This window comes from Delphinus delphis, chromosome 15 (genome assembly GCF_949987515.2).
Source record: "Delphinus delphis chromosome 15, mDelDel1.2, whole genome shotgun sequence".
NCBI lineage: Eukaryota > Metazoa > Chordata > Mammalia > Artiodactyla > Delphinidae > Delphinus > Delphinus delphis.
Genome location: NC_082697.1, coordinates 49,331,109 through 49,343,953, shown reverse-complemented (window position 1 = coordinate 49,343,953; position 12,845 = coordinate 49,331,109). Strand labels below are relative to the sequence as shown.

General features: G+C 56.9%; 1 protein-coding gene across 2 annotated transcripts in view; it reads right to left on the bottom strand.

Annotated features, from left to right (window-relative positions):
• RAB40C (RAB40C, member RAS oncogene family) overlaps positions 1–12,845 on the bottom strand; it is a 28,916-nt gene that overhangs the window by 15,728 nt on the left and 343 nt on the right. The window contains exons 1-2 of one of the 2 annotated variants that reach the window (XM_060031386.1): positions 12,421–12,491; positions 12,110–12,328 (exon numbers count right to left, since the gene is read on the bottom strand). In XM_060031386.1, the coding sequence (XP_059887369.1) occupies positions 12,110–12,251 (142 nt within the window). In that variant the 5' untranslated portion in view covers positions 12,252–12,328; positions 12,421–12,491. Of the gene's footprint in view, positions 1–12,109; positions 12,329–12,420; positions 12,492–12,845 lie in introns of those variants that run through there. The other variant, XM_060031387.1, reaches the window with a different exon arrangement.

Here is a 12,845-nt window from a genome sequence, read left to right as displayed (position 1 = left end):
AAGTCCAAAGAGAGGCCTGCCCGAAGAGGCAGCACCTCCTGTAGGCAAGGATGGTGCCAGCCAGACTCCACGGCTGAACCAGCTCCGACAGCTCTTAGGTCTCAATATCTGCTGTTGCAGAACTTCCATCACCTCTCCCTCACCTCACCCCACCCGTGCTTGAGAACGTGAGGAACAGAGGTTTCACGGAAAGCATCTAACACCTTGTACAGCACAGGCATGACTGCTGAGAACACAAACCAGCTCTCAGGAGCTGGGGCAGCTGCCCGGTGCGCAAGGGGGCGGGGGCAGCTCACACACGAGGAGGGGTTCCCAGGTGACCAGGCCTCAGGCTCTAGGACTGTAGACACTCCCTTGATGGACACAGGGCTCGGGAGGCCACCAGGGGCCAGAGTAGACCTCCTGTGTCCCCACTGGGGGCTGCCCAGCCACTTGGCCCCTGGCTCGGGGGTCCCTGCTGGCCCCTCACAGCCCAGGCTTCAGCTCTCTGCCCCTCCCAGACTGTCAGCCCCTGTCACCTGAGGTGTTCACGAGTTGTTAAGAAGGTCTTCCTACTGTTTCATGGGGTTTCTGAAAGGAGTGCAATTCACTTGACACAAGAGGCTTTTTAAACTTCTACTGTCCACCAGGCATCCAGCTGTCTCGGGCAGCACCCGGCCAGGATCTGCAGCCTGAGCATTCAGATTCCCACCGACGCGTCCCTACCGGCTGGGTATTCACGGCGCAGCACCGGTGGCTCTCACTCTGTGCCGAGACCCTGACCCGCCCCGCACAACGTGTGGGCCCCACCCTCACACCACGTTTTGCAGGGATGCTTCCACCTTGTGAATCACAGGAGACTCTGTCTTGTTTGTTCAGAATTTTAATGAGAATTGTTCACCATTTTGGGAAAAAAAATCACATCACCCACAGTAATACCTATATCAGGTACATTTTCCTCGTCACTTTCTCAGCATCTAGTACAACTGTCCCCAAGCACTGACTTGCTTAACCACAAACGATCTTACGACATTCCACTGCACCCCTTTCTTCCTCCTTTACATTACCGAAGTATGTATACGTATGTGTGTGTTTTAGTTCCTAGTGTGGGTAGAACAGATGATCTACTAACTTCACTCCTTTTCAGGACAGTAAAGGGGATGCTGCAGAGCACTGGTCCTGCCGGCCTCCTACCCCATTTCTGCATCGCTGGCCTTGCACCCAGCAGGGAGGAGCTAAGCACCAAGCAGCTCACCAGCTCTGGGAAAACGTGACAGGCTGGAGAGGCAGGAGCACTGTAACTGCCTGGCTGCTGATGCTGCCGCCTGTGCAACAGGTGCTTCAGAGCACAGACTCAAGAGATGGGGGAGGCAGAAGGAAGAAGGCTACCAAAAAGGTCACTCAAGTTTCATCTTTTTTTTTTAAAGATTTTTAACAAATATTTTCTTTCTTTTATTTATTTATTTAGTTTGTTTGGCTGTGTTGGGTCTTCGTTGCTGTGCGCAGGCTTTCTCTAGTTGCGGAGAACGGGGGCTACTCTTCATTGTGGTGTGCAGGTTTTTCATTGCGGTGGTTTCTCTTGCTGCGGAGCATGGGCTCTAGGCGTGTGGGCTTCAGGAGTTGTGGCACGTGGGCTCAGCAGTTGTGACTCATGGGCTCTAGAGCGCAGGCTCAGTAGTTGCGGCGCATGGGCTTAGTTGCTCCGCAGCATGTGGGATCTTCCCGGACCAGGGCTCGAACTCTACATTGGCAGGCGGATTCTTAACCACTGCGCCACCAGGGAATTCCTCAAGTCTCATCTTGACAGCTGCTCACATCCTAGTGATTTGGGGAGTCTACCGGGCACCCCCACAGGCCCCCCGAGACAGGGACACACAGGAGGAAGGCTGAGCGCTGGGTGGCACTGACCAGCAGGACACACCCCTGTCTTTGCAGCCTCCCATATTCGGGCATGGGGCGTTTCCACCTGAGTGGGGCATCCACAGCCACGGCTCCAGCCTGTCAAGGACAACCTGACCTGGTGCAGAAGCCACGTTCCTTGGGCTCCTTTTCTCCCGCACGGCCGGTCCTCCCTCAGGAGTCACACTTCCCACATCTGTTGGCACCAACTCAGAACAAAAGGCCCCTAGAAAATTCATCTTCACTCCACCCCTAGGAAATTACAAGGTAATCAGGGCAAAGGGAACAAACCAAGTTAGTTTGCAGCTTCAGCTTGTGCGTACAAACCAAAACTGCAGATGTTTCAAAGCCTAGTTGTCCATCACTCCTAGGGAGCAGAAGCCAGTGAGAATGAAGACCACTAGGCACAGCCTGACTGACCCTGGGTGGAGGCATTTCCCACATACCTGTCCAGGCTCAACTCAGACCCACCTGCAGGGAATGGCAAGGAGGGACATCCCACCACACAGCACATCCCCCAACCTCTCTTCTGTCTTTATGTCTATTCAGTCAACACTAAGTGCCTAACCATCCAGCTACTTTCCAACAACATGAAAAGCCACAGGACAACTTGTTAAAAATTCATAACAAAGAACAAAAACTGAGTGATAAAAGACTGAGTTAGGAATGAAAGAGAAAATGTTAATCAATGCCTTCCTCTGCAGTATTAAATCCAGCACCTGAAACTGGCACGCAGCTCCCGGGCAGTGTGGCCCCAAGCACACGCCCTTGCAGGCAGCAGGGGAGCCCGCAGTTTCACGGGGGCGCTGCAGATGCAGCTCAGTCCCCAGGCTGGAGGAGTTGGTCTTCCAGTAGAGCTCCCAGACCTCGCCTCCTGGACCCAGTCAGGCTCCCCATGCATTTCCAACACGAAGCCAACGCACAGCGTCAGGGCGCTGCTCCCAAACTCAAGACAGGCAGCCGCTGTTCTTAGTGTTACTCCTTAGGGAGGGAAAATAAGGTCTCGCCAAGTTCCCAGAGACAGACAAAAACAAAAAAATGTCTAGGTCCTCTTGGAACCAGAAAAAACTTCCAGTGACACAGGCAGACACACAGGAGTGTCTGGGACCCACACACTGCCGTGCAGGCAGCCCTAGGCTAAGCGGTCCTCCTGGACATGCCTGACCATCCTTTATGCATCCTCCCAAGGGGGAGGCCACAGCACAGGCCTCTGTCAAGGCCACACACCTCGCACCACGGCGTGCGTGGAGACAGAGGAGGGTCTCAGAACAGTGTGTGAGCACTAGCAGGTGGGTACAGGTCCCGCCTCCCGGCACTCCCACCCCAAACATGCCCCTCCCGAGGGTAGTGGGATCTGAGACTGGCTTCTGACCCTTGGAATAGGGCCGAGTGACGACGTCCCCTCCGTGATCACGTTGCACAGGACTGTCCTGCTGCTCCGTGAAGCAAGCCGTGCCGGGGAGAGGCCCATGGCCAGGAAGGAGGGTGGCCGGCTGCTGCCAACAACCACATAAGCTCAGAAGGGATTCTGCCCCAGCCCACACCTGGGCACAGCCTGTGAGAGACAGAGGTCCTGTGAGGCCCGGCCAAGCCATGCCCAGATTCCTGACCCACAGGAACTGGGCGCTAATAAGTAGGTGCTGTTTTAGGCCACTCAGTTTGTGGTATTTCTTGGTTGGGTTGAATTCCACAGACTGGGACTTCCAAACAGCAGACATTTATCTCCCACTGTCTGGAGACTGGGAGTCCAAGACCACAGTGGCTGCAGATTCTGTGCCTGGTGGGGCGGCTTCCCGCTGTGTCCTCAGGGGCAGAGGGGGTGAGGGAACTCTCCAGGGTCTCTTTTACAAGGACAACAACGCGCCCTCCTGACCTGATCACCTCCTGAAGGCCCCACCTCCTAAGACCACCACCTAAAAGTCAGGTGTAAGTGTGTGAATTTGGGGGGACACATGTTCAGTCCACAGCAGTTAACTAATCCTGGCAGCATCTCGCAGAAATGCAAACGTGCACTCCTCCGACCAGCCTGTAAAACCCTACCAACACAAAATAACAAAAAGAACCTTTCATCAGGCTGTGGTGGGAGAGTCCTAGTCCCTGGAACCTGGGGACATGCTTCCCACAGGGCAGAGGGGCTTTGCAGATGTGATGGGTTATGGGCCTCAAGAAGGGAGAGGACCCTTGGTTACCCGGGTGGGCCCAATGTCATCTGGAGCCCTCAGAGTGGGGACCCTTTGCCGGTGAGTCTGACAGATGAGACGGAAGGACGGCTGACCTGGCTTTGGAGGTGGAGGAGGGGGACATGGTGAAGAGTGCAGGTGACCCTGAGAAGCTGGGACAGCCCTCTGTTCACAGCCAGCAAAGGAACAGGGACCTTGGTCCTACACTGTGACTGATCACTACACCTACAGAACAGTAAGATGACGAGGTACAGCAGCAACAGAGAGGGAACGTCTCAGGGTACCAGTAACCGACGGTATTCACCTCAGCATCGTTTTCTATTATAAACAGACTCAATACAGGCTAAAAATCCACCCACTGGGAGGATTTAACAGGAGGTGATCCACAGGATGGAATGCTGTATGGCCCTCAGCATGGCGAGGACGGAAGCAGGATATAGAGCGAACACAACTCTCATACCCTCCTGATGGGATAGAAACTGCTTAACTGCTCTGGACCACTGGGTGGTATCTACTAAGGCTGCACCTGCAGCCCAGCAACTCCACCCCTCACTGCTTCCCATACAGAAACACAGACACTCACTCACCAAAAACACGTGTGAGAATTTTCACAGCAGCACTACTCAGAGTGACCCAAACACGGAAAGTCTCCCAAAGCCCATGTGCAGAGTAGATGAATACACTGCCGTCCTCATGCGTGGAACGCTGCACACAAAGGAGGCATGAACCACAACTACACACAGCGACGTGGCCGAAGCCCACACGACACGGGGAGAGAAAGAAGCCACACACAACTATACACCGTGTGGTTCCGCTCATAGAAAAACACCAGAAATGCAAACCAGTCTGTGATGTAAAGGTCAGCGGTGGCCAGGTCTGGGGCAGGGGGTGTAGTCTGCAAAGAGTGGAGGGAGGTGATGGCTTCTCAGGTGAGTGCACCTGTCAGCACAGCCACTGAACTGCAGGCCTTACACAGATACAGGTTCTGGGTTACATAAATTACACCTCAATAAAGCTGATTAAAAGGGAAAGAGGCTGACAACAGCCGAGGCTGGCCAAGATGTAGAGCCACAGAACTCTACGTGTTGCCGGTAGGGACTCAAAATGAAAGGTCACTTCAGGACCCAGTCTGACCACTCCCTGTACGGGAAGCAGACACACACATGGCCAGCAACCCCACTCCCAGAGACAGGCACACATGAGGATTTGTGCGTTTGAATGTCTCATGTCACTGAACCAGACACTTACAAAAGGGCCAACATGATAAATGTGTATTTCACCACAAAAAAATATTTCTTTTTAATTTTAAAGGATTTGTACAAGAATGTTCATAGCAGCATCATTCACAGTAGCCAAAATCAGGAAACCCAAACCGTATTGATAGGTAAATGGACAAACAAACTGGGTGCCTGCGTGCACAGGAGTGCCACCAGGGATAGGACGGCACTCGCTGCAGTATGCGAATGTGAATGGACTTGCTGAGCTGAACGAGCAGATGAGAAAGGCCATGCTGTATGGTTCCACTTACAGGAAGTGCTGGCAAAAGGAACATAGAGGCACAAGAAGCAGGCCAGTGGGGACCCGAAGGGGCACGAGAGAATCACATTTAACGTGCTGACCACGCGGACGTTCTAGGGACAAGGACGATCTGCTGGCTCCAGCACCTGCCCTTCTCCAGACAGGGTCGGCACCACGGGTGCATGTGCCAGCCTGCCGCCAGGGCTGCTCAGGAACAGAGAGGACACAGAGGCACCTCATACAATTCAAGACGTCCTTGTATGCTGGCACATGGGATGGGGAGCAGCTCGAGGGCGGTTTGTGGGCTAGTTTCCTCAATGCCTTAAAAACCACACCAGACCAAACCAAAGCAAAAGCTTTCTGCCGTCCATAAAGAGCAAGCACACTTCGCACACAACACCTGGCGAAACCCGGAACATTATAAAAACAAACAAACACAACTACTCATAACCCCAAAACTCAAAGGTTACCATTAACATTCTCCTAGATTTCACTCGACGATTCTGTCCTTCATCTTACATACATTTATACACTATGTAATTCGACATGCTTTTTTTCCCCACTTAACAAGATAACAGAGAGATTTCCCCATATCATTGAATATTCATTAAATATTGTTCCAAACCAGCATTTTTAAAGGCCCTATAATATCTCACTCTACAGATATACCATATGTCCCCTGCCAGACCCCTGGGCTGCTTCAAGTTTTTCATTTTTATTAAAAAAAAAAAAAAAAAAAAAAAAAGGGTTTCCCTGGTGGCGCAGTGGTTGAGAGTCCGCCTGTCGATGCAGGGGACACGGGTTCGTGCCCCAGTCTGGGAAGATCCCACATGCCGCGGAGCGGCTGGGCCCGTGAGCCATGGCCGCTGAGCCTGCGCATCCAGAGCCTGTGCTCTGCAGCGGGAGAGGCCACAATAGTGAGAGGCCCGTGTACCGCAAAAAAAAAAAAAAGCCTTGCTTTTCTCCACTTGTGTCCCCTTATGTTCCCTAGGATAGACTCTTGATCACTTGGTGGAAAGGGAAGTGTCTCACAGCTTCAGACACAGGCTGCTGAGTCCCCCGGCAAGATGGCCAGCGCCATCAGACTTGCTCTGTGAGGAGCTCCCGGGTGAATGTTCCATCCTGCTGGATTTTAAGGTTAAACATCTTCCATGTATTCTTCACCAGGACCTCCTCTCTGAAGGGTCTACGTGTTGCCAAGTGACTTGAAGTATGGAAGATACTCCCAGCAATGACAACACAATCAAGCTGTTCCTGCTTGTTGAGGGGCCTCATCGCTGCCGACTGGGACCCAACCTGTGTGCGCAAAACTGTGCGCATGTGTGTGCCTGCACATGTGTGTGCCTGTGCATGTGTGAGCCAGTGAGCATGGGCCGCGCTGAAAGGGGCCTCTGCCGGCCACGCCGCACCGGAGCCTGTGCTCAGGGACACACCTCCTCCTGCCCCAACTACGTCAGCAGGAAAATCAGACTCAGCTCCCAACACACTCCAGCAGTTTGAGGACTAACAACATCGGACTCAGGAAGAGAGAGAGGCCTAAACAAGGGGAAGCAGAGATCAATGCAAAACAACTGGCTAAAACTAGGGGACTGCTATAAGCCACACCAGCCCAGGGCTTAGAAGGCAATGGCCAACAGCGGCAGGTGGGCAAAGTGGCCAGGCAACGCTGCTGCCGAGTTGGAGCTCCCAAATCCTCCGTGGTGGCTTCTGGACCTAAACACAGACCCTCAGCACCCTGTTAGACATCTCCGTGTTCCAAGGCTGCACAAAGCATCTTATGTCCCTGTTATCAGCCCTCCCAGCAAGATGTTGCACAGACCTCATCTGCAGGCACCCACCCTACCTCTGCCCAGGTGATAGACAACCACTGCCCAGGAAGGTGCAGGCCGGCAACAGCTCAGCTTACTCCCTCAAGAACCGCTTCAGTCCCAGCGCATCTGCCCAACCCCAGGGACCACAGTGCTGCGCTCTGATTCACAGGACACACCGGGTGGCCTCCTGGGCTCACAAACATGTGTTTATCACCAGCCAAGACCTTTGCCCAGGGGTGACACTGACTCCCTCGCCCAGACCTGGCACCTGGCTGCCTGTGGAGAGCCGGTCCATGTCCAGGGCTCGGGCCGTCTCCACTCTGTTCTTCCTCTCTGTATGCTGGCCTCCTGACACCACACCCTCTGCACTCCTTGGCTAAACCTTGGTTAGACTCCTCCTCACTTTCCTTCCCTCCTCACGATTCTGGAAGCCTGTCTGCCAAGCAGCCCTCCTCCTGTGTGAACAGCTTCCCTCTTCTGCGTTCTAGCCAAAGGGCCGTGAAGAGCCGAGGCTGCCTGATCACGCCCCACCGCCTCCATCAGCATCAGTTTACCCCGTTACCTTTGTTCCCCTATCCCTCCTCTACCTTCTGAAAGACATATGTCCACAGCCAACGAGGTCCTGGACATTCTGACCTCCGCAGAAGAAAATCGTGCAGCACTGTGGACACCGGAGTCTGTCCGTCACTATCAGACCCCAATCATGACCGGAAAACCTAGGTTACCACCTTACCCTCAGAGTTCAAGTTCACTTTATTCACTTTTATTTCCCAGCTCATTCCCAAAGGACTTAAACAGCCCACCTTCCCACACTAAGGGTGACCCCGCACACCCGGTTTTGGCGCGGACGGCCCCATCTCGGTCTCTGATGCCTGCACTCAGTCCCAACACCCTTCTCCCGAGTGCCCAGGGCAGTAAATCCAGGCCCACCCGCCATCTCTCCCTCCCTTCGCGCATTCCTTTTGCAGCTCACTCCAAGCAAGGGTGCCGGACACTGAGACCTTCCCCACTTTCTCCAAGCGCCTGATGGACGACGCCCTGACTGATGTGGCCCCAGGCCCCACGACACCCTGTAAGCGGCGTGTCCCCACACTAGATGCTCCCCGCTCCCCGGCCTGGCTGCAACCCTGCCTCCTCCTCCTCCTCCCCCACTCAGGCCCAGACCAGGTAAGTGGCCAGCTCTTCACGGACCAGCCACCATGCACCTTGCCAATTCCAATTCAAAGAGAACAGGGGCCAAAAGTGCCCCAGGACCCTTCCCACCTGCTTCCCCACCCCCTCTTAGGATTTCCTTCCTGAAACACACTTCTACCTGGTTCATCATCCAAGCCACAAACACTCTTGCTGATGCGAACAATGATATCATGTGTGCACGACACAACACAGCAGCATTGCTAGGACCACGCAACCCCTCGAGGGAGACCAGCTCTGCGCTGCCCGCGCCTGCCACTGAAGCCTTCGCTGTCCTCTGCTCAAACTTACGGCATGTGCTGAAAGCTGGGGAAAGTCTTTCTAAAACTGAAAATATTCTAGCTACACACTTAACTATTACCTGAAAATCTAGAAAAAGCCATGCCTATCCAAATTACAAATCAACGTAACTAGCATAATCCAAAGCAGGTACCAAAATCCATCCCTCAAAGCCTGCCATCCTCTTGGGTAGGGTAGGTTGGTCTTTACACCACATGTAGCATGTGAGTACCTCCCACAAAGGGGCAGAGTAGAGGAATCCCGCCAGGCGTGCAGGTGGGTCTACGTGTGACCCTGGCTTCCAGAAACTTCTCTGGAAACTGGTGGTTTGCTGTCCTGGTTAGTGGCTGACCCTGGGCACTCTTGGGGCTCTGCTCTGCTGGCACACCCAGGAGAGAGGCAGGCAGAGCAGGAGCACTGCAGTGAAGTTAGAACAAATGGGCCTTGGTGACTGGTCCCAGGCCCCAGAGCAGAGGGAGGGGCCCCAGGACCTGGGACAGAAATGCCAAGAGGGCAAGAAAGTGCAGGGAGAAAAGAAAGAGCTCAGCTTGGGATGCACTGAGGACAGGAAGCGCTGGAGGGGAGGGTTGTGGTCATCAGAGAGAGGAGCCAGGCCCAGGCCCAGGGTGGAGGCGAGGGTAAGGGCCCAAGAGTGAGTGGTGAGAAGGGGTCACCCCCGCAACCACAGTGCCGGGGCTCCTGGCAGCCAGACTTTAACTGGGGGCGCTCAGCGCCCAGCTGCCCAGCGCTGCCTGAGCCTCGGTTCTTCACCTATAAAATGGGAGGATACTGGTGTCTCATCCAGGGTGGTGGGGAGGAAAGGATGAGGAGTGCCTGGCACACATCACATTTGGGCCCACACCTCACCTCAGAATCTCGCACCTCCCAGAGGAAAGGCAAACCCAAAAAAACCACCCAGAAAAATGGGTGAAATCCAGACACCGGCACCCAGGCAAGCACAGAGAAAGAGAAGGGACTGGGAGGGGTTGTGTGGTGACCATCAGCACAGGGGTGCCACAACAAGCTGCTCCCTGCACCTCCCGTGTGCAGCTCTCAAGCTCGCACTGGGGACAAAGCAGTGGAGAAAACACCAGGTGTGCACAGTCCAGCACGAGAGCATCTGAAGATGCAGTTTCCCTTAGCTCTTCACTGAGGGCAGAAACCAACTTACAGCCAGAGAAACACCTGGAACTGTCCAGGGACATGGTGACGCACTGGCACGCTGGGGCGCAGGCACACAGCATCGCTGGGTCCCAGAAACAGAAACAGCCAGCAGGCCCCACAGGTTCAGGGAAGACCTCCACACTGGCCATGCTTTGTGCACACCCGTCACAGTCATGCTGATCCTCCGGCCATCAGACCTCCTTCCTTCCTTCCTTCCCCCACGCCCTGGGCTCAAAGGAGGCGAGCTCCCACCAACACTGACCCCGAGGAGTGGACAGCGAGGATGGAGTTATGCCCACTCTCTAGCCTTCCAGGACGTGGGCACATCAACCACGATGTGTTTTCCTGTAGGCCCCCAACCCTCCATGTGAAGACTCTTGGGAACCAGGGTACGGAGAATGGAATTGCCTTAACTGAGGCTGTTCACCGCCCTCGGTAGAGTGGGAAGGGCCCAAGCATGGCAGCAGAACACTTCCCGAGCTCCGGGGCGCACCCGGAATGCAGCCTCGGTGCCAACACTAGCCTGGCGCCCCAAGGGCCCACCAGCATGGAGCAGACTCTGGCGCTGCGCTGGGGAGAAGCTGCTTCCAGAGCCTGGCCCTCCCTCCTGCCAGCTTCCACCATGCAGACTCCTGCTGCCCATGCTCTGAGCCTAACTAGCCAGCGGCCGGCCCTCAGGAGCCTTAACAACGCCGCCGCCGCCACCGCTGCCAAGTCCTGACGCGGGTACAGACCCCTCCCCTCAGATCACTACTGGGTATTAAGAGAAAGGAAATCAGAGCTCCTCAGGGGAGCGAGCTGATGCCCTGACCGAAAGGACTGTCTAAGAGGGGGCTCTCCTCACCGGTCTGGCAGACGGCCGTCCCGCTGGCCCAGGTCACTGTGAGTCCCTCCGTCTCCACCACCTCAGGCAGGCCTCAGCCCTGCTTCGGTCAACGTGTCACAGGAAGTGCGGCAACACATCACTCCCTGACAGCGGGGACAGGAGGCGGGTCCCCCTCTCCACCTGTGGCTGTGTGTCCCCAAGCACTGGCTGCACCCGGCTAGAGGACCCTCGGAAGCAGTGATCACGTCCTGGGAAACCGCTGCCGCCCTGACGGAGCCCAGGCCCTCACGCTCTGCCGGACACACACCGCCAGCTTCCTGGGCGCGGGGCTCTGGGAAGCAACAGCACCTCTGGGGAGGCAACTAAAGCGCCCACCATCTGCATCTGGAGGAACACCTGGCAGTGGCGGTGAAGGGGCTGGTTCAGCCCCGGAGACCTCCTGCTTTCCCTCCCGCCCCTAAAACGAACCCAGGGCCCTGCTTTCCTGGCCTTCGCTGGGGCTGGGAGCATGTGCTCGGGGAAGCGGCACAGCCCCCAGCAGGAAGGGTGCTCGGCCAGCCCAGGTAACCCCACGACCCTAACGAGTCCTAAAACGAAAGGGTGGGAAAGCAGCGCCCACACTCTCGGCCGCTACAGGCAAGCAGTTTAGCAAACAGTCGCCGCTCGCGGTGGTCAGGCGGGACCGACAACAGCCCAAGACACAAAGCCACAAAGGGTGTGCAGAATGAGGACGCCAAGAAGCAGAATTCGTCAGGAAAGACAGCCCAGCCAGGAGCACGAAGGTCCTCGGGGAGGGAGGGCCCGTGAGCCTGGGAGGGGCCGCAGGGGTACCGGCCACAGGGCCGCACTGGTCCCTTCAACCGCGGAAGCTGAGGAGAGCTCAGGCAGGTGCCAGTGACGGGTATTTGCTGTGTATTTTGGCCACACGTCCAGAAATCTGGAGAGAACATTTAATCCCGTCAGGAACGGTTATCTTCCTCCAGCACAAGGCATTGATGCTCTGAGCCCTGAGCCAACGGCTTGCCTTTGAGTACACCCAGGTATGCACACCTGGTGCGGACCCGCGACCAAAGAAAAGCCCTTCTTCCTCTGGAGGCCCGCGGCCAAATCTCCGCCCCCAAAGACGCTGCGGGCCCCAGAGGGCCTCGGCGAGCTCGGGTCGCTGCTCCCCCGGCCCCCGCCCGGCCCCGGCTCGAGACCAGGCGGACGGCAGGTCGCCGGGTGGTGCCAGGTGCGCGCAGCGGCCCGCCGGCCGGCCTTACCATTACTGTAGGCGTACGGGGACTCGGCCGCGCCGTCCTGCAGGCTCTCCAGGATCTCACCCTTGCCCACGTCGCTGTCGCCCACCAGCAGGAACTTGAGCAGGTAGTCGTAGCTCTTGACCGGGCTGCCCTGCGTCCCCATCGTCGCTCACGCGCGCGCGGGCCTCGCCCGCATGCCCACTGCGCCGCGGAGCCCGGCGGCGGAGGCCTCCGACCGACCTGCGGGCGCCGACGCGGGTAAGCGGGGCCGGCGGACGGCGAGGCCGCCCCGCCCGCACCTGTTCCACCGCCCCCGCCTGGACTCTTCTTACTCAGCCTCAGCGCCGCCGCCGCCGCCCCGCCGCTTCCCGCACAGCGCCGCGCAGACCCGCCGCTCCGCCCCGCCCCACGCGCCGCCATTGGCCGCCTGCCACCTCCTTTCCCGCGACCATTGGCCGTTGCCCACGTCCGTCAGCACCACTAGCGCCCCAGCCCCCTCCCCGCTTCCCAGACTTCGCTGCGAGACCTCCGCTCGCCCCGCCCCGTCACCGCCCCGCCACCACACTGTTGCCATAGGTCACCCACTGCCCCCCCTTCCCGCGGCCATTGGCCCGTGCGCACGTCCATCACACTTGCCCCGCCCCCACCGCTTCCCACGCAGCTCAGCGAAGCCTCCGGTTGCCCCGTCCCATCGTCGCCCCGCCCCTCCTTCCAGCCGTCGCCATTGGCCCTTCGCCTCCCGCTTTCCAAGAAACAG